Source organism: Gymnogyps californianus, chromosome 1 (genome assembly GCF_018139145.2).
Source record: "Gymnogyps californianus isolate 813 chromosome 1, ASM1813914v2, whole genome shotgun sequence".
In the NCBI taxonomy this organism is placed as follows: domain Eukaryota; kingdom Metazoa; phylum Chordata; class Aves; order Accipitriformes; family Cathartidae; genus Gymnogyps; species Gymnogyps californianus.
The window spans coordinates 23,497,416-23,522,007 of record NC_059471.1 but is presented as its reverse complement, the minus strand read 5'-3'; the positions used below and the strand labels follow the sequence as shown (position 1 = coordinate 23,522,007).

At 47.1% G+C, this 24,592-nt stretch overlaps 1 protein-coding gene across 1 annotated transcript; it reads left to right on the top strand.

Annotated features, from left to right (window-relative positions):
* The first annotated feature begins 2,278 nt into the window (after positions 1-2,278).
* On the top strand, positions 2,279-22,373 carry SLC7A1 (solute carrier family 7 member 1). Its single transcript, XM_050903223.1, has 11 exons — positions 2,279-2,648; positions 6,818-6,976; positions 9,236-9,410; positions 11,328-11,452; positions 13,075-13,297; positions 14,141-14,280; positions 15,986-16,088; positions 17,825-18,036; positions 18,376-18,524; positions 20,933-21,041; positions 21,794-22,373. The coding sequence occupies exons 1-11, from the start codon at positions 2,279-2,281 to the stop codon at positions 21,901-21,903; spliced, it is 1,875 nt and encodes a 624-aa protein (XP_050759180.1). The 3' UTR covers positions 21,904-22,373.
* Positions 22,374-24,592: the final 2,219 nt, after the last annotated feature.

Sequence of the window (24,592 nt, the reverse complement as noted above, 5' to 3'; positions counted from 1 at the left end):
TACAGCCAGTGGGAGCAACGCTCAGAAGAGGAGGGTCAGGGACGGGTAATCGGAAAGAACCAGGGCATGAAAACAGCCGTGAACGAGCAAAGTGAAACCTCTGTCAAAGTAGGAGGAGGTGGTGCCCATTGACTGGAGAAGAGCGAAGAGGTGAGTGAGTTTACCTATGAGAGACTTGCAGATTCACCTGACAGTGCAGGGGTGGTGGGGGAGTATTGGTTTTTTTTACTTCTAAGGTTAAAGGGAAGAATGATGGCTCTCCTTTATCTTGATTTGAGTAAAGCTTGTGATGCGGTGCCACACAGAAGTTGTTTAAGAAGATGAGGACTAGTAGGAAACTGGCATGGTGCAAAAGGGACTTTTCAGTGAGAAGTCAGCGACTGGGAGAGGAAAACAGACACTGGTAGAGGAGATAGATACCCACTGGAGTTCTTAGTGGTTGCTCTTGGGATGCTCTTGTTGCTGCTTCTGATGGTTCCTCTTGATGCAACAAGTAGAAGGGTGCTAATGGGATATGCTGCTGCTCAGAGGGTGGTTCAGAGATGTAGAGTTGCAGACAGGGCAAGGGACTGCCTGTGTCTTTGGGGCTTGGATCGCTTACCTTTGCAAAATGAAGGTTGAGAGGTTATGACTGATCTCTAAATGTACACTAAACGTAACCCGAGTGGGGAAAGGCCATTCTTAGCACAAGAGCATGTGAGTAAACACTGCCTACTAAAGCATTTTGGCTGGAGAGTAGAGGAGTGTTGGTGGAGCTTTCCAACAGTGGAGATAAGGCACCTAGAAATTTTTAAGGGAAGGCCTGATGTTATGCCATGGTTGCCTGTGACAACTGGGGCTAGACTTGGCAGTGTAAAAAGCAAGAAATTCCTTCTAATGCTGTGAGGAGGAGCTCTCTAGCTGCTTTCTAAAGGCAAGGACAATTCTGAAGCAACATACTTAATTTTTTTCAGAAAGAGTAAGACAAAACTTCCATACCCGGGCTGTGTCCAAGGTCATAAATCTTGAAGGGACAGAGTCCCTAACGGCACTGGTTCCATGGATGTCCTCGAGGAGCTGACCCCACTGCTGGCCATGCTGGTTTGACTGATTGTAGCTTTTAATGAGTGCTGTTACTGTCTGTGTTAGGTGGACGCCTATGTGGATGGTCAAATTTGTAGGCTTGATGAATTGCATAGCAAAATCTTCCCATGGTGTAGCACTGCAAGATATGTGTCTCTCATGGGAAGAGAACCTCCAGAAGGATTTCCTAAGGGATCCCTCCACAGAGAGGGGTTTGCTTTACCCTGCTGCTAATCCCATCATAAAGTCCCAAGCAGGGGAGCGGTACCTGAATGGCTCGCACGCTGAAGCCGCTGCACGCTGCTGTTTGGCCGTGCCAGCAGGTCCATACACAGGAATAGTGCAGTTGCTGAAATGGGACCATGGCTGGAAACCCTGCCCCATGGTTTCATTAAACACCTCCATCTGCAGTGGTTCTGTCCTGGGTGGGACAGGGAAGTTCAGGGAGCCCCACTGTGCTCTCACTTCAGTCATTGCAAATGCAGAATAGCTAGAGCCTTTGCCTCAGCGTAACCAAGTTAAATAAAACTCAATTCTGCATGTCCTTTTCCTAAATTATATCTGTTTCAGCCTGCGCAGTTGTAGGCAACAGCAGCCTGTGCTACTGCCTGTGGCTGGAGCTGGAGCTTAGAGAGGGGAAATGTCCCAGTGGGTCTGTTGACTGCAAATGGTGTCTCTGACTGCAGCGTGTGGTTGTGTTGTGCTCTAGGGACAATAACACGTGTGGTGCCTTATTCTGGGATGTAATGCTCACTTCTTAGTTCACCCTGAGACTTAAAAAATATATACGTCTCTCTCTCTCTATCTGTCTTTTTTTTTTTTTTTAATTCCCAACCCAGGAAAACTGCTCTGAAATCTGAAAGATGGGCTTTGCGTTTTTGGCTTGTACACTTGTCTTGGGACTGGGCAGTTGTGGAGTGGGATGGGAGCTGGGGTGGAGTGCAGCGTCTCTCCCGGGATTGCGCAGGCTTTGCAGTGTGACTGGGAGCGGGAAGCAGAAAATGCTTTGGTTTTGTCTGTTTTAATTCCCTGTGCTAAGCCTAGGTAAAATGCTGAAGGAGACATTTTGCCATGTAAAAAGGTGGAAAGTGGGAAGATTTTTTTGTCAAAATGTAACAAGGCCGTAGCAGTGTACCTGTGCAGTGATGCTGTTTCGGGGGGGTAACCTGGTCCAGGTAATGATGGCAGCATCTTTCTTGCAGGCCCAAACACGAAGATGGAGTGTCAGAAAATTATCAATTTTGGAAACCAACTTCTTCGCCGGAAAAACGTGGACTGCACTCGAGAAGATAGTCGGCTCTCACGATGCCTTAACACGTTTGACTTAGTGGCTCTGGGTGTAGGCAGCACTTTGGGTGCAGGTGTCTATGTACTGGCTGGAGCCGTGGCACGGGAAAATGCGGGACCTGCCATTGTTATCTCCTTCTTGATTGCTGCCTTGGCTTCAGTGCTGGCCGGACTCTGCTATGGAGAATTCGGTGCTCGAGTTCCTAAGACGGGATCAGCTTATCTCTACAGCTACGTGACCGTGGGCGAGCTGTGGGCCTTCATCACAGGGTGGAATTTAATCCTCTCCTATGTTATTGGTAAGTATGGTGGGTGCGCTCTGAGACCCTAGCTTTAGTCCAGGATGGCAGCCTAGTTTGTAAGATCAGTCTTGTTTGGGCGCCTGCGTTACTGTTACAAAATAGACGCTGCACTCTTGCACTCACCGAGGATTTCAGGACTCGTCTGCGGGGTGTGTTGTTGGTGGCTCCTGTCAGTCGATGAGGTGAGTGGTGTGCTGTGGGCTGAGAGTTTGTCCTGAATCTGGTTTATTGCTGCTATGACTTCCTCTGAGTTGCCACATCATCGCTTTGGCATCCCTTGGCTGCTGCACGCTTGCCAGGGAGCAAAGCCGTGTCCTCTCTGCCGACAAAGAAGCCGCTGACGGAAGGATGCTTTAACACAGCAGCATCTGTGCTCCTGGCTGATGAAGGATTAATTCCTGGTCCCTTTGAGACCTGTTTAAAGTATTTGGAGATCAGAGTTTTGTCTCGTGAATGGCTGCAGGATTAAGTTTAGGATGATCTGCAGGTTCACAGTCTCTGAAACGTCCAAACCAAATCCCTTCTAAGCCCTTGACTCCCACTAGGAGAGGCCTTGGATCAAGTTCAGAGCATGCAGTGTACAACTCAGCTGATACATTAAAACTAAGCCACACTTTGCTAATTAAGGATTCGTGTCTTTTCAAGCACATTCTGGGCATGCTGCTTGTCATCATGCCTGTAATTAAGGCTGCAACCAACTTGGCAGTTGAGAGTGAAGACTTACTAGTTAAAATGAAAACTGATGTTATGCTAAATTATTAAAGTGAGGGGGTTTTTTTGAATGCATTTTATGGCACGTGTTAAGTGTTACCTTGGAGATTAGTTCCCGTGGTGCTGGGGAGTGTAAGGTCATATCAAGAACGATAAGTGATGTAGCAGCTGCTTGTCTGAGATTGTGATGGCTCTGCTCTGTATGCTACCTGAAACCTTTTCCTCCCCCTCCTTTTTTTTTTTTTTTTTTTTAAGTAAGAAATGAGAGGATGAAAAGCCAGAGTCAATTAAACTCATCTCCTTAGGAAATATGAGTCCTGTGGTTCTTTTATGAATCAGGTTCACTAAGGAGGGGATAAAAATAATTTTTAAAAAAAGTAAGCCTATAATTTCCTCCAGACTTCTAAAACGGACTCTGCTTAGGCTACACGTAGAAAAATTGAACAGACTTCTTGGTGATTTATCTTCTGTTCCAGAAGGGTAATGATAAATTGTCTCCTCCATGCTCCTAATCTAGTTAGTTATGTGGCCCTTCCCATCGTGATACTGGACCACCAAAATGACTGACATAGCCATGGATGCGGTCCCAAAACCTGATTCTGGCAATGCATGATGAAGAGAGTTACATACTGAATGTTACACTCCCAGGATCTGGGCTGAGGCTGATATTTCTGAGATATTTTTTTTTTTTGTCTTCTCATATTAGCTTTTGAACCACTGCCTCAGTTTTTATTTCAGAGTTGGCTACTCAGTGTATTATCACAAGGCAGAAAATTCAGTAAAAAATAAGTAGATATTATCCATGAATGTGTTCAGACACAATTTTGTTACTTTTAATTCAGTCCTGTGACAAAAATGCATGTTTGCAACTGGCTTCCTCATAATTTGGAAGGAAGGGTGGCTAAGCAGGAAAAACAACTGGGGGAGGTTGTGAGCTACAGCAGGTCTCTTCGTTATCTTACCCAGCCTTTCTCCCCATGCTAATTGCCCCTCTTGTGAGCAAGGACAGCTCCCAGCAGCTTCAGGGGTGTGGAGGAGGAAGATATGTTGGCAGGCACACGTTGCAGTTCAGAGCCGAGGGTTGAGAGGGGCAGAAAGCCAATTTTTTTATCAGTCATGCTGCAGAAAATGCCAAGCAGTGCCACCGAAAGCAGGCAGGGTGGTGGGAGCTTGCATCTGTAAGGGGCTCGGCCAACTTGGTGTTTTCACGCTGATGTTCTTAGATATCTGTTCAGAAAGTATTGTGGGGGTAGAAAAAGAAATCCTGGGGTCCCGGGATGGGTGGCCAATAGCTTGTAATTAATTGAAGTGACTTGGCTTGGGGGAAGACTGGTGTGGGGTCTTGGAGGTGGGTGACAAGCAAAAATGGGCATGCAACTAATCTGTCATGGTCTAGACAGAAGGAAGAAGGTGTCCAGGACCAGGATCTGGTGTGAACTTTCTTCTGGGATGATGTGGGTTTGGGGAACTGTGCCAGACTGTGGGAAGTGTTTCAGGAACTGGAAGCTGGTGGGAGCTGGTAATACAATGAGTAGCAGCATCCCTGGTGAGTAGCTGCTGCTGGGGCTTCCTGGGGCACGTGGTGACCTCCTAGCCCGTGCCTGTTCCTGCAGTGAGCCCTGCACCTGAGCTCAGCGGCTCTCCTGGGAGCCGTGTGCTGCAGGCAGGAGCCAGCTCGATCTGGCGAGGTTATGCTGACCCAGAACTAGTAAATCCTCCTGGATACAAGCCGAATGTCTTTGCACCGTGCTCTCTAGCAGCAGTAAGATATTATCCAGGTGTCTGCAATGTTGGAAGAATGTCAGACTCCCCCTGCTCCCTCAAGGCTGTTGGTTACAGAGAGTTCAGGATAAATGGCTGATAAGTTACATGGAACTGGCATCCAAGCAACTGGCATCTAATATAACACATGCAGGAGCTGATTGTTCCTGTCCTAGAACATGAAATGTTAGAGCCAGAACAAAAAAAATAGCACTAAAGAAATAGTCTCTTCCCTCAAATTGTGCCAAAGTTAAGCTGAAAAATTGTAATGTGGTATACAATAACTTTTGGAGTTTTTCAAGATAAAATTGATGGCACTGATGTCCCACCTCTTTTAAAGCATTGACACTGTGCACTTTGGAGACTCTTCTGTTTACCGGGACTACAAACAGGTCTGTTCTGCAGCTTATTCTTACACTGTTGCAAAGCTGGATTGTGGCGGTGAGTGTTCCCAGCTTTGCTGCAGGTGCTGCCCACCGCTGCTGCAGAGGATTTAGCTGTAGGTGAGCATGGACGTTGTTTGACACGATTGCAGGTGCCGGCATTGGGACCTGAACACCCGCCCGCAGGTGAGTGTGTCAGGACAAAATGTTCTAGGTAGAAGGGGGCCGCTGAGGAACTGTTCTGCAAACCAAAACCAAACCAACCTCTTTTTTTAACTAGGTAATTATGTACAGTAGTAATTATATCATGCAATTAGATGCTGTTATATATAGTGTACCGTATAAGACATTGGGAGTATAACGACAGCCACTTTAATGCAGGAGAGGGAGAAGTTGGCTATTACCCAAACCTACTTACTTTACACAATGCTGTCACTGTCTGGTGGTAGCTCTTAGTTGTTACTATTATAGTTCTCTGAAATGACTCTTCTGGCCCAGACAATGTCCCGGCCTTGGTCATCCTGAGACCCCAGGTTCAGTCCTTACCCTGGCAAGCTGTGTGTGGTTTGGTGCTCTTGGGAACCGCAGCAAACAGCGGCCCCGGAGGGGGGCACTTGCTGCAGGCAGGAGTTGTGCTGCTTGCTGGGATCATCACCAGCATCCTGCAATAGGCCGACTTAAGCTCAGATAACCTCTAAATTATATCTGAGTCTTTATCCTGCTCGGATGCTCTAGCACCAGAGGTTGGAGCGGACCTGCATGTTGCTGGAGTGCAGAGCTTACAGAGCTGGGCGAGTGTTGTGGTCCAGGCTCTGGTGCTCCAGCGTCGCACTGCCAGAGGCCAGCTGGCTTCTGTAAGGTCCCTCTGCCTGGGCTGCAGTCACCTGGCCGGGGCTGCCAGGGATTTCTGCTGGTATGAGAAGAGACTCAGACCTCTCTAGTAGCAGAAATTACCAGGTTTGGGGGGAAGTTCAGGCTGGTGGGGGCGTAAGGAAAAAGTCAGTCTAGGCTGTATCTTAAGGCAAAGTCAAGATTTACTAAGAAGCCAAACCACTATAAAAATTTTTTTATCTTGTCAGCTGAGTAGGAGTCTAAGACCTACCACCTGTGTGTGTTACCATCAAAGGAGATGCCAGGCATGAATACAGGCTGCAGGCTGGATCAGCAGAGGAAAGGCTGCTCCCAGCACCCGGGGAGCACATGCAAGGTTGATTTGAGGCCCTCCATGGCAAAAAGCCGTGCAAGGTGCCCCCTGTTTGGAACACATGCCAGCCATGAAGGGTGTTCTACATCCTTTCTGTCCTCTGGCAGGAACCTCGAGCGTGGCCAGAGCCTGGAGCGCGACGTTTGATGAAATCATAGGCCAGCACATTGAAGAATTTTGTAAAAAATACATGACGATGGATGCTCCCGGAGTGCTAGCAAAATACCCAGACATCTTCGCCGTGGTGATAATCGTCATCCTAACAGGTAAAACATTGGAGGGGTTTGTGAGTCTTGGACCTCCTTCTTCTGTAATTTCATTGTTTGCTTTTGGAATAGGCATGAAGTTCTGATTTATTTTGGACAACATATTGAAGACTCTTTCTTTGCTACAAGTGTTGGATTGACCTATATAGCTGCTGTGGAATTAGCATGGGGCATAGCCTGTTTACAGGGGTTTTAATTAGAGGGGAGCATTCTCGATATTTTTGAGCCACTTTTAAAACCTTCAATCAAATTTTATATAAGGAAGAAAAGAAAAGGTGACTTGTTATCCTCAATCAGGTATGGAAGTTTAATCCTTCCCTCCACAAATCCTATTACACAAGAATTTCATTCTGTTGCTCTTTCAACCTTATTCGCCCTTTGATAATCTGCCAGTTTTCAGTGCCTTGAGCCAGGAAAGTAAAAAAAAAAATATGGGACTCAGTAACAACCTCATGTACTACTGTTTGGGTTTTTTTTAAATATATATGGGCTTCAGTTTCCAGCAGTGAATGCAAGACTTCAGGGGAAAAAAATGTGTAATAAACAGTCAGGTCCTCTTTTTTCCTAAAATGTGCCAAGGCTTTGATCAGAATTTGGAAAAGTCTTGAAAACTTGTGAAATTAAAATCCTTCTGAACTTTCACCTCTACTCCAACTGGATCTTGCAAAGCATTGCCAAATTCAGGCAAATTTAAAAAATTACGCTTCTCATCTACCCCTCTGTGGTTTCCAGAACGCAGAAGCTGCAGTGCCACCCCAACAAGGTTATTCCAACATTTCCCACTCTGATCAGGATGGCCATCTCACAGCATGAGCTGGGCTCATGGGGACAGGCTTCATAAGCAAGGGATGCTTTGGCATCTGGGTTTGCATTTGGATCTAGGACTATATCAAGGACTGCTGAAGTCAATAGCTGCCCTCTGTTTTCAGGACTACATCTGAATGGGAGAGAAGATTTTCCTCCTTTGTATATAATAGGAATTGCTCTAGTTTCAAATTACAGTCTGGTCTTTCACCTCAGATACAACTTACAAAATTTAGGACTCCTCACTTTAGCACTACTGAGGTGTAAAATTATACAGATTACCGATGGCTTTATTCACCTGCATGGAGCAAATTCTCTGGATTTTAATAAAAAATGGAAACCATTCTTTTCTACAAAAAGCTGCTGAATGAGCAGCTTTAGTCCCAAATATAAGCACTACAGGTTTATTTCTGCTTGCACCGTCTTGAGCTTCAGGTTTCTACAAGGTACCTTACAAGTTTTCCTGGGCAGGTATGCAGTTTTATCGAACACTTCCCTGGTGTGGCTGTCTCAGCTTAATTTCCTATTTTAAAAGAAGGAAAGGTGGGTGCACAGGATGCTCCCCTCTCGTTGGAGTGCCTTGGAGTAGCAGTAAGGACACCCTGTTGTGCTTCTCTTCTCCCTCAGGCCCGTGTGAAGTTTTTTACCTTCTCCCTCAGCCACCTTCTTAGATTTGGGTTAAAGGTTTGCGTTCTTGGAAATCAGGCACCTGAAGAGCAAACATAACTTACCAGAGCTTGTTGTTCTGAGAAGCCGAGCTATGCCTCAGTGAGATGCTGGTTGCCAAAGCCTGTAAACATGCTCTTCTTCAGATGGATGCTCTTAAGATCACAGGCTGAAATCCTGCTCTTGCTAAACTCACTGGCAAAGCTCCTGCTGATTCAAATGGGAGCAGGATTCCCAAGATGCCACGTTCTTCTGTGTCTTCAGCACTAGAAGCAGCTGTCCTCCTGGATTCAGTCCCTGCTCATATTTTCCTCTGCTTCTAAGGAAAGTTGAATGTTGTTTATAACTTCTGCATGTGGCCAAGACCTCTAAGACAATGTTCCTTCATGAAAAAGCACCTGGGATGCTTTCTCCAGGTCTCTGGGTGGAGTTTGAGGCTGTGTCTAGCTGGCACAGCGTAGCACCAGGAGGTGACCAGAGCTGGCGTTGAAGTGCAGGAAGCAGCTTGGCTGTGTTAGCAAAGCACTTTACGAGGGGCACGTGCCAAATGGGCATGCTGGGTGGGAAGGTGTGTCACATCCCGCAGTAGTAATGTCTGGGCTGGAGTCTTCGTCCTCCATCTGGGTGAGTTAATCCTGACCTACCTAAGCTACTTGGCTTTGTGGAGAAATGAGGTGTGATAAGTTGGGCAGAGCACAGCATGAACAGAGCTGGGCTACCTCTGCAAGTCCCCAGCACCCGCTGCTGGTGGCGAAATACCTGACTGCCTATCTGCCATTTTTTCCCCAGGGCTTTTAATTTTTGGCGTGAAGGAATCTGCCCTGGTGAACAAAGTGTTCACCTGCATCAACATCCTTGTCCTCGGCTTCGTCATGGTCTCCGGCTTCGTGAAAGGGTCTATTAAAAACTGGCAGCTGACTGAACAGGACATTTACAACACCAGCCACAGCATTTACGGAGACAAGTAGGTTGGATCTTTTCTTCTCAGCTCTGAAATTGATGAAATTTTCAATGGCAAGTGTCTAGGAGGGGTTTGTAGAGTGATTTAGAAAACCAGTGAATGAGATGGCTACCTCCTTTGCCAAACGCCTTGGAGGCAAAGCTGGTTTTGGTGGGCATTTGATTAAAGCAGGCTGTAGTGATGGGCTGAAACTGATAGGAGGTAGGCTGTGTTAACGTGGGCCGTGCTGCAGAACTGACCATTTCCAGCCTCATGACCAATACGGCATCCAAATTTGAGAGAAAAGAACTTTTTAGACAACCTCCTACTCAAGGCTACACCAGGCTGGCTCTGGTGCCTATATGAAGCCATGACCAAGTATAGCTCTGTAGTTTCTTTGGACGCTTGGGCAATATCCTTGAGGCACCGTTGTACCTTTTGGAAACCTTGTCCCAAACACCTCATTAAAATGAAGGCAAGTTGCAGATTATTTTAATGCATTGCAGCAAGCATATCACGAATCCATTTTTAATGACATTTTGCTACTTGGCCAAAATCCTGTCTTCCTATAAAAGATCAAAATTAAGGAGCTTACCAGGGTTGCCAGTGATACAAAGCTGTTTGTTTTTGCTTGAGACTGTACAACACAGAGTGAGGGCCTTTAAATATCTCCATGTGCATCAACTCAGTCCTGGCTTGCTATCTAAACCCTTTATGCTGTCCTGCAAGGAAGCACAGTTTGGCAAAAACTGGAGAGATTCATAAATGTTGCATGGGTCAAGCTTGGCTTGCGTACAAGCCGCTTATTGAGCCTCTCTGCAAAATTGAGCCTGCCGCGAACAAAGTGCTTCTATAGGAAGGGTCCCCCCTCCTTCCCTACTGCTATTCCCATGGAACAAGCAATTAGCGCAGTAGCTTCAAAGTGTAACTGTAGCTCTTTGACCCATAGCACTTACTATTTTTGTAAAATCTGTCTGGGGTTTACTTTACTTTATCATTATTTCCAGAGTAATACACATTTGGGTTGTGCTATTTCTGCAAATAACAGGCCAGTTTTCATCTAAGTCTCAACAGAGCTTCTATGAGAGAGTTCAGATGCTTACACCTGATAACACTTGCAGATTTGGGATTTACTTTAATTTAATTGCCTTAATTAATCTTTACAAAGGCTTTTCCCTGAAAAAGTGACCTAAGTCACTTGAACTGAAGGGTATGTTATACATGACTCAGCACAGGCACATGGATCGGGCGTCCTGATCCAGACTGCACTGGGATCAGTATGTTTCTGTCTGACTTTAATGAACTTTGGATGAGGCTCAGCAAAGCATTTGGTGCGTCAGGGATGCAGGCTCCTCTCCTCCCTCAGGGTTGCAAGCATAGTTTGGGTATGAGCTTGGCACAGGGAATTTTGAGGTTGAGAATGGAGGATTGGGCGGATTTTAGACAGTCATGGCACCCTGCATTGCTCTCTGATGTCTACTTGCCTACACTTTATCGGAGTCTATCTTAGGTGAAAAGTAGTTGGTTTACATGTTTCTCAGTCTTCAGCTTTCAGAATTACATGTTGTGCTTTTTCAAAAGCTTATGTTTAAATGAACATGTGTATCTGCACGCATGCAGTAATATTAGGAGAGGAATTTTAATATTCATGCTATTTTCTCCCTGTCTTAGCCGAGACATTTTTATCCGCCCCAAAAAACAGGTGGTGGGAACAAACCATGAACCATTTTTATTCTGTGCATTCCCCAGGCTGTTGCAGGCCAGTCCAAAGCTCAGCAGTGGGTAGGGCTTAGCATTTTGCCTGGTATTTGTATGCTGGTGTGTGAAAGGGAGAGCGTGTTCCTTTGAACTCCAGCTTTGGATTTTGTTATGAGCTATATGAACAGTTTTGTTACTCCCACCTAGGTAGGATGAATTCTAACCCAGTGCCGTGCCTTTTAGTCAAACACAGGAAGAAAAGCTCTATGGTGTTGGAGGGTTTATGCCCTATGGATGGAAAGGAGTCCTCTCAGGGGCAGCCACGTGTTTTTATGCTTTCGTGGGATTTGACTGTATTGCTACTACAGGTAAGAGGGAAGATGTCTTCATTCCAGTTATGAACCTAGTTGCTGGTAGATTGGCTTTCAGTAATGTTGTACAGCACAGATAATGAGTAATTCAGGGCACTGCATTCATCACTCCTCTGAACTCAGCCCAAAATATGCTTTTGGCTCAGCTGCTCCTAATAGTCAAAGTGCTGAGTATGTCCAAGTCCCTGGGTGCCTGAGTGTTGACTTCTAGCTGCCATGGCAGGCAGCTAGACCGCATAACCCACAAAACGAGCTTTCTCCCTTCTTCTTTGCCTGCAGGGCCCAATCTCATGGATGGTCACTGATGACACTAACCAGGTCAGACTCCACAGAAAACATGTCCAGCTTTACCAGTTAGGCAAACAGGGAAGGCCCAGGTTCAGATGTTTTGTATGACTGGTGGAGTTTGAACCTCTAACTCCAGATGATGCTTTAATCAACAGGTTTTTCTGGAGTAGGATTCTTCAGTGCCTTCAGCTGAAGAAGCTCCACTGGCTTCTCTAAAGAGCCAGAGAAAGAGAGAGCCTCTGGGGAGTCATCTGCAGCCTAAAGCTGTGCCTCAAAATCAGGGGGAGTTTTTGTCTCCAAAGGTTCAGAGATCTCCTCCTGAGAGCGAAACCATCAGCATTGTCATATTTCTCCTGGCTAAGAAGAATCTCAGTTCCCTGGAGAAACGAAGGATTATCCTTAATTTCACATTTGGCAAGACTGAGTTGCTTCAAAGCTGGAGCAGAGGGAGGAGGAGATCACCACAGAGACAGATAAAGCACTACTGCCTCTTGTTCCAAGGAGTTTGAGAAGTGCTGGCTCCATTACTCCAGCCAGCCCTAGGGCCTCTCCTTGGAGGAGAAACACATTCATCTGCCTTTGACTTAGGTGTATGGGTCTCTGCTTATCAGTTCATCCTCCTGAAATGCCAAACCTGAGGAGCTCTTGCTTTCAGAGAAGAGCAGCTTTGTAGGATGGGGAAGACTCAAAGCTGTTTCTTAATTAATCAGTGCCTGAATTTTGAGGATTTTTTTTTTTTTTTTACACATTCGTCCCAGCTTGGTTGTTGAAAGTTTTCCATAAAAACTAGAGGGAGTCCTTTTTTTAAGAGGGGTTTTCAAAGATCTGTATGATTTCCAGGTGCTGTGCAAAGTCTGCCTTTCCCTGGAACTGGGCACCTAGGGTGCTGTGTTCACTGTGTAGTAGTTCTGGTGGAGACATTAACTGAAATGGTCACCCAAGGATTTGCCTTACAACTGCACAATAATTTCTTGTCCCATCATTTGTGACCATTGAACTCTTCTTGGGGCTGCACCATCGGTGGGATAGCAGAAGTAATTGGAGGTAAAAATAATCCTTTTTGAGGAAGGGACTGTTTTTAATCCAGATTATTTCTGTGCCTGAGTTTACAAGGCCTCCACAAATGTTTGTCAGAAGGAGTGACAGGAGCAGCAGAAGTGGGAGCAAACAGGCTGTGGTATGCCAAGTGGATGGGGCAGGCCATCAGCAGCATCACGGTCAAACAGCGCCTCACTGCCCACAAAGGCTTTGAAAGCCCCAGCCAGCATGCCCTAGGTTGGGATAAAGTTCTTGCTCATCGTTTAGCTGATATTTCAATTTCTTTCTTCTAGGCGAGGAGGTAAAAAACCCTCAGAAGGCCATTCCTATTGGCATCGTGGCATCTCTGCTCATCTGCTTCGTGGCTTATTTTGGCGTGTCAGCTGCCCTGACGCTCATGATGCCTTACCACCAGCTGGATACCAATAGCCCTTTACCCAATGCCTTTAAATATGTGGGTTGGGATGGAGCCAATTATGCAGTGGCTGTCGGTTCCTTGTGTGCACTTTCTACGAGGTGAGACACTGCTCTTCCTTTGTGCATCTCTCAAGGCAAACGTGTCCCCAGCTCCTTTAAAAAATGGTGCATGTCAGGGCTTCGCCTTCACTGTGTTCCCCTGGGTCAAGGGAGCCGAGACCAGGGATGAAATTCAGAGCTATTGACTTCAAAAGGACCAGGATTTCACCCTGTGATAGATTTCAGAGATGCACATGACCAGCATCACTTCAGAAACTCCCAGCAGAGTGGACTTCGCAGCAGACCCAACAGGTGTATCTCTGGAATATAAATCTGGATTGGGTGATCAAGTCATGGAGGCAACTCTGCAGTGCAAGCACGGTTTGCCCGCAAGACATCCTGGCCTGCTGGGTGGAGAGCAGACTTGTGTCAGATAGTGCAGGGTGCATCTTCTGGAGCGTATGGGGCTTACCATATCCAGGGCCGTCTGTCTGCAGGTTGCCTGCAGGACAGCCATCTGGATCAGAGGCAGGGCAGGCTGGAGGCAGAATATGTCATCTTCTCCTGCACTCTGGAGGCCTATTGTTTCAGATCAACTTAGACATATTCAATTAGGTGAGCAACTCATAGAGGCTCCTAGAAGTTACAGCTCTTTCGCTACCTGAAAGTCAGGCTGTTTTTCATGCCCCATGGCTAAGTTTAGGTATCCAGAATCTTAGAGCTGCACCTCAGTTGCCAGCTATCAGTAACATGGGTGTGCAGAGGGAGCCCTTGAAGGAGAAGCTGAAGTGAACGAAAGCCACCTGTTCTGTGTTTGTACTGCCATAAACTTGCTTTCCTTTGTGTGCCTGTGCTCAGCAGGAGGTGATATAAGTAGATTATTTCCCCCTTCTGTGTCCTTAGTCTCCTTGGCTCCATGTTTCCGATGCCTCGAATAATTTATGCTATGGCAGAAGATGGACTTCTCTTTAAATTTTTGGCTAAAGTCAACGAGAAGAGAAAAACTCCAATAATTGCAACAGTGACATCAGGGGCCGTTGCAGGTAAGATCCAAAGACTTGCACAAATGTGTGGAAAGGAGACATAAGCTCATCCTAGGGGCAGATAAGTCCGCCTGACTCTAGTCCACTTATTAATCGGATGTATTGCACAGCATGACATACCAGAGGGTGCCCTGGGTTTCCGGGACATGCCCTGGAGTGACTGGGTGAGCATGAATAGCTCGCTGTGTGCCTGTCCCTCTTTCTCAGAGCTCATTGCTGCCATCCTGTCTTATGCCAAGAATTGCCTTCATCTGCTCCCTGTGGGTGCTCTGCTGGCCTTAAAAATAATTAACCTCCTGCAAGGTGGCAGCCAGCGGTGCCCCAGCATCCTGGTGGCTGTTGGCCTCGCTTGGCTGAAGACACCGCACTGCCTGTGGGTAGCAGCTCGGCAGAAGACACCAGAGCAGCCGGAGACAGGCAGATGGCCCCTGTGGCAATGGCATTTGTTAATCAGTTAGTCACAGCTGGCAGCCGTCCTGTTCTCCCCTTCCCTCTCCTGGCCGCCATGAATATGGGAAATAAACCTCCCAGACGGCAAGGACGAGCGGCTTACCCTCTTCTTGCAGCCGCCCCCTTCCTCGCGATGCCTGACAAAGAGGAGAGCCTTGCTGCTTCCTCTTTACCTTCTGCTGCAAACGCAGGATGAGCTGTCGGTACAAGGACGTGCCACCTTTGGTGGGGAGTTGCTGCCAAACTGCCGCCGTGGGTTCTGAGCTCCTGTGAAAGGGCTCAGGTACTGCCGCTGGGACTCGCGGAGCCTCCTCACAGCTGCTTCTCTCACACCTTCCTCTTCAGGTGTCATTGGGTCCAGACTGGGGGGAAAAAAGAGCCAGATAAAGTAAAAAAAAGTGCTTTGCAGTCCCTTCAGGTCTCCACAGAGTGGTCTGTAGCACCTAGGATCAAAGCACACACGAAGCTGCAGGGACAGCACTTGCCAGCTGAGCTTGAAGGTTGGGTTGGTGGTTGTTGGGCTGCAGGTGGTGCGTTGAGGACAGGCTGGGCCTGAGATCCCTGCGCTCTCATACGACCGGTGGTGTCACCTGAATGTCTGACTGTGGCATCTGTCCTCCGCTTACTTTCTTCTCCTTCTGAAGGCCCTTATACAAAGTTCTGTACAACCAGGGGTTGCCTGGTGAGGGTGTGTAAGCAGAGTAATCCCTAAGGGATGGCAGTCTATACCTTTTTCTGGAAACCCCCCACGACGAGGCATGCTACCTCAAGATGCCCTTCTTGATGCTTGGTCCCATTGTGTGCACGAGCCTGGTTTCGCCACAGCTGAGTTGAGAGACCGGAGCGAGTTGCTGCCCGTCCTCTGTTCCCTCTAGCTGCTTCCAGGAGATAATTGTGGCCTTAGGGGTGTTGCAGCTGCGCTGGGGGACTCCGGCAACGAGGCTGTGGCTTAAACACCTGCTCATGGCTGGTAGTTGGGTGAACATACCCATGTGAGACAAAGAGGCTGGCATTTACTGTGGTAAATGGTTCCTCTGGTTCCAGGTAGTGAGGCTGCGCTGGGACAGCCTGCGAGGCTTGGGGTATTCATGCGCCAAGTCCTGCCTCTCCTCATCTCAGGACAGCTCGAGCTCCCCTGCTGAGTCCTGAGCAACAGTCACACGTGTGCTACATCGTTGTTAATGCTCCTGAGATGCGCGTGTTCTGCCATGTTACTCATTTTTCTTCCCTCTCTCACCTTCCTCTCCTCCTACAGCTGTTATGGCCTTTTTCTTCGACTTGAAAGATCTTGTGGATCTCATGTCCATCGGGACCCTCCTGGCTTACTCCTTGGTGGCAGCCTGCGTGTTGGTACTGAGGTATGGATGTAGAAACAGCCTCTCTTGTACCACACAGACAGAAATCCACACAGCAATCAGATGCCCTCATAGTTTCCATGGACCCAGTAAAACCGTGAACATCTCCAGCTATAAGCATGTGAAGAACTTGCTTCTTTAAGCTCATGGGGGATTGTGCTAGTTGGATCTGCAAGGGGGTCCTCTGAACTTAGTTAACCCTTGGTCCATGCCACTCCTGCTGCAGTCAACCCTGAATGCCCTGGGAGATATGCCAATGGGTAGGCATGAGAGATGGGTGGTCCTGGATGCCTGTGTCGTCATCACACTTGTTCCCATTGGGGATACAGTTTCAGGTCATCTTACTTTTGAAAGGGGATTCAAGATAAAGTCTGGCAGCAGCAAAAAAGCTGAGCATGTGTTTGCAGCATCAGTGCCTTAGTGCGTGTCTTTTAGAAGTGCTGAGCTCGCATAGCTTCCCTAACCTAAGCTGAAAACTGAGTATCTTCATTGCTTGGCACCTCACGGACAACAGCACTCTGCCCATGAGGACTGTACTTTGAAGATCGTGTTACTGAAAAATACCTTTGTGTTCCATGATTTATTCAAAGTCTGGTGGAGGCTTTTTACCTGCTCACAGCAAATGCATTGAACTAAGAACTGTCTTGCAGCAGGTGAAGGGCCAACACTGTACTGTAGTACCGTTGCTCTGTGCCTGTGCTGTCCAGCTTGCCCCTTGAAAATCCATGAAGATTTTCCTCGCCCTTCTTACTTTTCTGATTTCCCAGTCCCCTCTTCTCGATACAGCTGTAAATGGCTTCTTAATTTATTTTTGCAAGGTGCTGTACCCATTGTATGGCATGTTCCCCATCGTAGATTTGCAGAGCTGACAGCCTGTCTTGTAGCAGCCTGGGCAGTGATTTGGCTGCCCCGTTGGCTGCCTAATGAAGTAGCAGCTGAATTGTTTCCAAAGCTGTAAGGTCCTGCCACTAATACCCTGCTGTGGCTGGAGCCAAGGATTTCACTGCATTTCTCAATTTGCAGTGTTTCATAAATGCCCTCGTTGCAAACACATCCCCACAGGAGCGACTTTTAAGGTGTTTTTCAAAATGGCCCTTTGCTTTAGTAAGCCTTGTGGCTGTCTCTTCTGTGAAAGAGAGCTGAGGCTGGAAGAGTGTTTTTTCTTTATAGATCCACATGGTTTTGCATCAGGGCCCTGTTGAATGAAGTGCTGTCAAACAGCAGACAAACTAGCAGAAGAGACGGGGATGGAGGAGGATGGGGCACCAGGAATGTCACTGCGGGGAGCAATCAGCAGCTGCTGGGGTGCGATATCTGCGGAGCTGTTAGCTCAGCCACCTTCATGCCAAAACGCAAGAGCTGAACTGCCACAGATAACCCAATGGCCTGGTTATGACTGTCTGTCTGTCCCTCTGCCTCTTCCTTCTCCGGTCCTCACTGCTATCACTCGATCATGTTTTGGTGACACGGATGATAGGGTTTATGAAAGAGCACTGTTCAGTTTAAAACACTGACATTACAACTAAGCTGTAGGTTATAATAGCTGACCGTATTTCCTCACATTATGACGACGTTACTCCTCAGATTTCCCCCTGAATACAGAAGGGTGTAGAAGTTATGTGTGTCTGTTCTGGTGCTAGAGTGATCTGGGGTGCAGCCATGGCTATCTGTGTGGCTTTTAAACGAACAGTAACCTGCACCAAACCAATATGCTCTTTGTTTTGTTTCCCTTTTCCTAGGTATCAGCCAGAGCAGCCTAATTTGGCATACCAGATGGCTAGGACAACAGAGGACACAGATAACAACGAGTCTGTGAGCACCAGTGAGTCACAGGCTGGATTTCTGCCAGAGGAAGAGGAGAAGTGTTCCCTCAAAGCCATATTGTGTCCCCCAAATTCGGACCCTTCCAAATTCTCTGGCTCAGTGGTGAACGTCTCAACCTTCATCATTGGTAAGCACTGGGCAGTGCAGCTCTGGGGCATTGAGCCATCTGGTAGGTCCTTGTACTCACCATGGTGGGAAAGCTCACCTCCTTGCTGTGATTTTGATGAGCTCTTGTAATGGCCAAAATAACTGAAGATCTACAAATTAAATTTATGACTTGACAAGAAATCCATAGATGGGGTGCGGGGGGGTATATAGGGGGAAAGGCATATCTCTTACAGTTAGCTTTTTCATGTGTTGCTGTTTTGTTTGCTGAGTTTTCAGATTCTGCTTTGCCTGCTTGTGGTTTTGGGGTTTTTTCCTGTTCCTAAAAAAAGAATCAGTAAGCTTTGGTGTCTGTTCACAGGTTTCCTTATTGTTGGTAGCTGTATCTTGACTGCCCTTGAGCCAAGCATTCTGATAAAGGCTGTATGGATTATTGCTGCCATCCTTGTTCTTGTTGTCAGCTTTGTTATATGGAAACAGCCTGAAAGCAAAACCAAGCTCTCCTTTAAGGTGAGTGTCCTGGGAGATGTAGCTAGAAAAGAGCTGTTTGGGAGGTGGTTGGAGGAGGAAGTGCTTGTTGGCCTGTATCAGAAGCAGGGACTTGGCCAAATGGACATGCAGAGAATATAAGCGTGATGTGAACTTTCTCCACGCTGGGCTGCCAGTAGAGCTGATGGTTTGAGCTCTGCAGCTAGCGTGGCTGTAACCTCTTGCAGTCTGCGCTCATTGCATAAAGGGATGTCCTACCAGAGCCGAGCTCAGCCTCTGAGTGTGGTTTCCTCTTGGGGTCTAACTTCAAATGTCAGTGTAGGTGCTTTGCTGCAAAGTGCAGCCTGGCAGAAGAAGCGTTGTGGCAAGCCTGCTGCCCAGCAGCGCCCTGTGGGCAGAAGCAGATTTGGCACAGAAAGAGGGGCTGAAGGGGTTAGCTGAGAGGTTGGAGGAGGGAATCAGGAGGGGAAGCCACGTGGTCAGATCAGAGGTGACAACAGAAGACTTGGAAAGAAATGTAAATGGTGCTGGAGTCCAGGAGAAGCTGGGAGGGCAGAACCTGGTGCAGAGATGTGGCCAGAAGGGAAGGGCAGGACAGTGCTTTTGAAAGCAGATGGTTATAGGATATGGAAGAGAGAGAGACCAGAGGAAAAGGGGATGGTTTTGAAGGGCCACGTCAGATCGTGGATACAGAAGGAGAACGAACCCAAGAAGCAAGCTTGTGTGTGAGGATCAAAGGGGTACTCGCTAAAAGGCTCTAAGAAAGTGCACTTTCATGTCCTACTTAGTCCCCAAGGAGACTAAGGGATGACCATTCTCTCTTTAACAGCCTTAAGTATGAAGAACTCTGTCATTTTCCTGCCCTGTCCAAGCACACCATCCTTTCTATAATAAACAAACACTGGGATGGTTTTTTTTTTCCCCCAGTATAATCCTGCAAGTCATGTTTTATCATACTGATTTCAGGCTGTTTCCCCAATTTATTAAATTAGTTTTGGATTCTAATCCCATCCTCCAAACTGCTCTCATTTTGACTGCTCTTCAATTACAGTTTTTCAGTAAATTCTCTGATTTTAATAATTGAATCCAACCAGAGTTGCCCAAGGTAGTGTTTGCAGCTCATCTTGGGGTTATGGTCCCAGAAGTGGAAACAGAAATGTCCAGGAGCAGAAAACTTAGGAACTGTCATCTAGACTGTATTTTCTGAACTTACTTCTGAGGAGATCTCTTTGGCTTACACTCAGGATATTTTACCTCCTTTTTTTCCCCTCAGCCACTACCCTGTCTGAGAAAAAAAAAATTAGACCTGTCACTGCTAAATCTGTAATGGCTGTTTCTTATCTCCTTGTTGTCCTTTAGACATTTACAGCCTGACTATCTAGTGATTTTTCTCCAAAGTCTCTGGGAATCCAAGGCTGATTGGTTTGTTCCCCAGTTGTTTTTCTGTATTTCTTTTTAATAGGTAATTTGTCTCCCTTCTGCAGTCTTTAGAGACCTTACCGATCTACCAAGAGCTCTCAGGGAGGCCTATTAATAGTTCAGAGATCACTTCTGCAATCTCTGGGTACATAACTCACCCACCTAGGGAAATTTCATTTGTCCCTACTGACTTGACAGAGCCTAATTTAGAAAAATATTCTTCTTCCGTTTTCTAATTTGTGTGCCCATCCCCTTTCTCTAATGATGTGAACAGCTGCTCACCATAAATGTTTTTTTTTGTGAAGCTTAAATCAAGAAAGGCCTGCAACATTTCAGCCTGTTTCTTTTTGTAAATCTTCTTTTTCCTAAGGAGTGAAGTTCACTTTCCTCGTGGTTTCACCATATTCACAAACCTATTTATTTTTATGATTTGTCCTTTCTGATTTTGTCTTTACATGCCTGTGCTATTTCTTTATATTCTGATTTTTGCATTTTGGCTTTACTGTCTCATGCTTCTTTGTATCTCAGATCATTAAGGCATTGTTGGTACAGCTGCACTCGTCTCTTACAATATTTCCTGTTATCCTGCTCCGGGATAATTTGCTCTATATTGCTTAATTACCTTGGTACCTGCTGGATGAAGATCCTCAGGTCCCTCCTCTGACGTTCCCCTTACCTTCTTCTCCTGGTCTTCAGTAGGTGCCTGTCATGATGCAGTCCTTGGTTTTCCTCTTCTCTCCTTCACCCTGCAAGTGTTTAGTATCGCTGCTAAAATTTGCCTCTTGCCTCCTTCCAGACCACAAAACAGGGACAACCATTCTTAAAACAGGTGAACACCGCTGTTCGCATCCCTCTCCCACAGCGGGCTGATGTCCTCCGTTTTGGTCTAACCTTGCCTTTTCTCAGATCTGGCAGCTGAAGAGTTGGTAACAGCCATCACTTCCCGTTCACAAGGGATGCAGTGTTCTTGCCTGCCCATTGGATGTGATGTATCCCTCTTTCTTTTTCAGGTACCTCTTTTGCCCCTTCTTCCTGTTGTGAGTATTTTTGTGAATGTTTACCTCATGATGCAGCTAGACCTAGGCACGTGGATACGGTTCGCAGTCTGGATGCTCATAGGTGAGTTTGAGGGAGTAAAAAATGCTATGTTCAAAGTTACTAGATTTTGTTAACCATAAATTTATTGTAGCATTCCAGGAGGGATTCTGCACTCTCATCATCCTTGGGCAACCTCCGTGACTTAACTGAAGCCATTTAGGCAGTGTGTCTCAAGCCTTGTTTTAGTTTCAAGGGTCATGAAGCCTTTGTGAGGACAAAACAACAACCCATGAACCATTTGATGGGTCTTGTTGCCAACAAGAAACCATGCAACATTTCTTGTTGGCTGGCCTTGAACTGCAGTCCAGGTGGTGGGGCTTGTGCTTCTGGAGCTGAAGGAGCTGAGCTGCATCCCAAGGTGCTCCCAATAGCCATGTGGAGAAGGCTGAATTGCCTGAAATGCCCAGGGAATTTGTTACGATGAAAACAAGTAAGATTAGCATCAGTTGCGGATGTATTTTACTGAGATGGAGGCTGTAGGCACACAAATGGAGAGAGAAAGCTCTCTGCGGAATTGACTGCCATGAACTCACTGAAAAGCACGAGAAGTTTATTCTATAATCAGCCCCCCGTTTGGGGCCTGGATAGATCATCTTTTAAAGACTGGTGCCTGTGCTAATGGCTTTTTTCTAAGGAAGGTAGTGGCTGTCTGCTAGAAGCTAGCTATCAGGATGGTTGGACTTATCCCTGGTGTAACCTGTGTCGGTCGGTGTTAGTAGTGGTTTCTGTTTCCTTACAGAGCTAACGGTGCCCTCTCCCCTTGGCTTCCGCAGGCTTTGTCATCTACTTTACCTATGGAATATGGCACAGTGTGGAAGCCACCTACGCAACCTCAGCAGACGCAGAGCGAAACACGGACGCTGGTTCGGACAGCTGTAAATGACTGCATGTTTGGCTTATGGGCAACTGGGGAATGGCTGCAGTGAAGGAAGCTTTGTGGTGGGGATCCTGGACCAGGTTACATCTGGTTAATCAGTAATGGAGGAGTAAGGACTCCCCAGCCCTGTTGCTGCAGCTTGCGGTTTGCTTAGTAGCACGGTTAAAAGGGATCACAAGGAAAAAAGCCAAACCTCTGGCGTACTCCCGGCGACACTGTCAGCTAATCTGGGGCTATGCGCTTCCCTTCCTCCCTCTCCTGTTTTGTTTTTTTTTTTTTCCCAGTGCGTAGAAAGAAAACTGCTTCTGTGTGCCAGTTAACCTTAAATGCTGCTATGAAACCAGGCCTCACAAAGGTCTTTCAGTAGCCCCGGGAATTACCTCCCCACAGATACTCTACCTGATTATACATGGAGCAGATTTTGCAGTGCTACTGTCAGGCTTAGACCAGATCCATCCTTCACCTGATGTGAGCTGTACCCCTTGTGTACGCACAAAAAAAGGCTCTCGCCAAACACCAGCTTTCACCTGGTTAAGAAAGCACCTGCAAGACTAGCGTTCTTTAAAGTATCAGGTCTCATAGTTTTTGTTGTATTTAACTTTTTTTTAGCTACATACTCACATGCTTTAAAGCGCACTGCTGCTGTGAAATGTTGGGAGGGTTGGTGGTCGCTGCTTGCCAGGTGAATGGTTGTTTGCCAACGCGCAGGTAACGCCAGCAGATGTTTCTGCTGACTATATGCTCAGCAGAGGGATTGCCAGGTTTAGTCGTAAAACTGTGTGGTGCAAGAACTTGAATGGCTTGAAAAGAACGGGTGTCTCCAAAGAGCCGTCCTCCCTGTTCGCCTCGGAAATCACCAGTGGTGTGGCTGGAGTGGTGGGGTGGCTAGCAGAAGTGCTCGTGAGCCCGGCGCTGACAACAAGTGGGGCCCTATTTTACTCTCCTCGCATCGGTTTTGTGTGCCGGCCACGTGGGGTTAGCAAAGGATTTGGCTGTGAGACTTTGGTTTGGCGTCGGCGGGTGGAGCACGTTTCTGCCCCGGGAAGGGGAAGCACAGGAAGATCCTCAGGGGCTTGAACTTCACCCGTGAGCAGTGCCTGGCGTCTGCCCTCTGCCCAGGGGAGGGCTGTGGGGGTGTGCAGGGGCTCCTCGGTCCCAGTAGAGCGTGCAGCCCAGAGAACACTGCTAAGCTCTAGCGTCTGACTTGCTGAGAGGAGCTTTCCCTCTGGGGCTGGAGATCACCTCCAGAGCCTGGCTGTTGTGAAAGGTGAGAAATTTGGAGTTGAGACTAGAGTCTGTGTTTGGCTGGCAATGCCTTGGTTTTGCTGTAAGATGAAAATTTTTTTTAGTTCTCTCTAATAGCTTTCCCCAGCCAAATTCACTACCCTAAAAAAGGCCTATTAAAGCGTCATGAAGATGGGCCATGCCCATGTAATGCCACTGATTTAAATTCATGCTTCAGCTTGTACTGAAAAACTTACCGTAGAGTCACAGAATGGTTTGGGTTGGAAGGGACCTTTGAAGATCATCTAGTCCAGCCTCCCTGCCACGGGCACGGACATCTTTCACTAGATGAGGTTGCTCAAAGCCACGTCCAACCTGACCTCAAACACTTCCAGGGACGGGGCATCCCAAATAGATACTGCAGAAATCCCTTCTCTCAACCTGAGTGGATGCTGTCCTAGGTGTCCTCCACACTACTGCCTCTGAACACCGGGCAATCTTTAATCTGTTTGTTGGCGTGGCTCTCACTGACGAAGGGACGGGCTCTTGTCCCTGTGGTTCAGATGGAGAACTGAAGAACAGACCCCTGCATGACTTGACCAGGGTCTCACCAGGCATCTGGTGCAGCAGAAAGGGGAACCAGACCATCATCTCCCAAGTTACACGGCCAGACCGTGGACCATCTCTCGCAGGTTTCCAAGAGAGACTTTATAGCCTTTCTGCCCATTGAGGAGTTTTAATCTTGGCCTCCTTCTAGTACACCTTCTGGAGCCTCTAGGGAGGCTCTTCTTGCCAGGGTTGGAATTGGAGGGAGTGAAGGCAATGTGTTCGTTGCCTCCTGGCTGCATTTCAGGGTGCGTTTTGAGCGCAGTTCCCCCCACAAAATGAAATCAGGGTCTGCTCCAGTCGCTTGACCATCTGCCAAGCCTTTGCTCCTCGTGCGTATACAAAGTCTTACTCACGCAGAGAGAGAAGAATATTGAAATTAAAAGCCACTAGGTTGAGGTCTATTGTGTTTAAACACAGGCAAGCTCTACACACTCCACAGCCTCCCGAAAAGCACTGAAGATGTGGTGGGAGGGGGAGAAGATGTAAACTCAGAGGGGAGCAAAGCTTCCCATTGTACCAAAAATGTAAGGATGTTTTTCCCTACCTTGGGTACCAGCTTCTGAGCAATTAAGACATTCAGCAATGACCATTTGGGGGTGAATTCTGACTGGAAGTGTGTTTCCAAAGAAAATTATTTAAAAATATGCAAATTTCTTGCTGTATGTAATTTTTTTTTTTTTTATAAATGTTAACTTATTTTTGTTGTCTACTTAGGGATCTGTTCTGGTATTTATGTCCCATAATTTTGTTTCAGCTTTTGTGGCATGTAATGGCAGCACGTAGAAGAAAGGGGAAGTCTTGATGGGGGTCATTTTTCTTCAGTTTCCTTTTCTCTGAGAAGGTTCATAGGAAAACCTTTCTG

Coding starts and splice junctions, on each gene's coding strand:
- SLC7A1 (XM_050903223.1), top strand. CDS start 2,279: ATGGAGTGTCAGAAAATTATCAATTTTGGAAACCAACTTCTTCGCCGG. Junction 13,298..14,140: donor TTGTGTGCACTTTCTACGAG/GTGAGACACTGC, acceptor CTGTGTCCTTAG/TCTCCTTGGCTCCATGTTTC. Junction 18,525..20,932: donor AAACCAAGCTCTCCTTTAAG/GTGAGTGTCCTG, acceptor TTTCTTTTTCAG/GTACCTCTTTTGCCCCTTCT.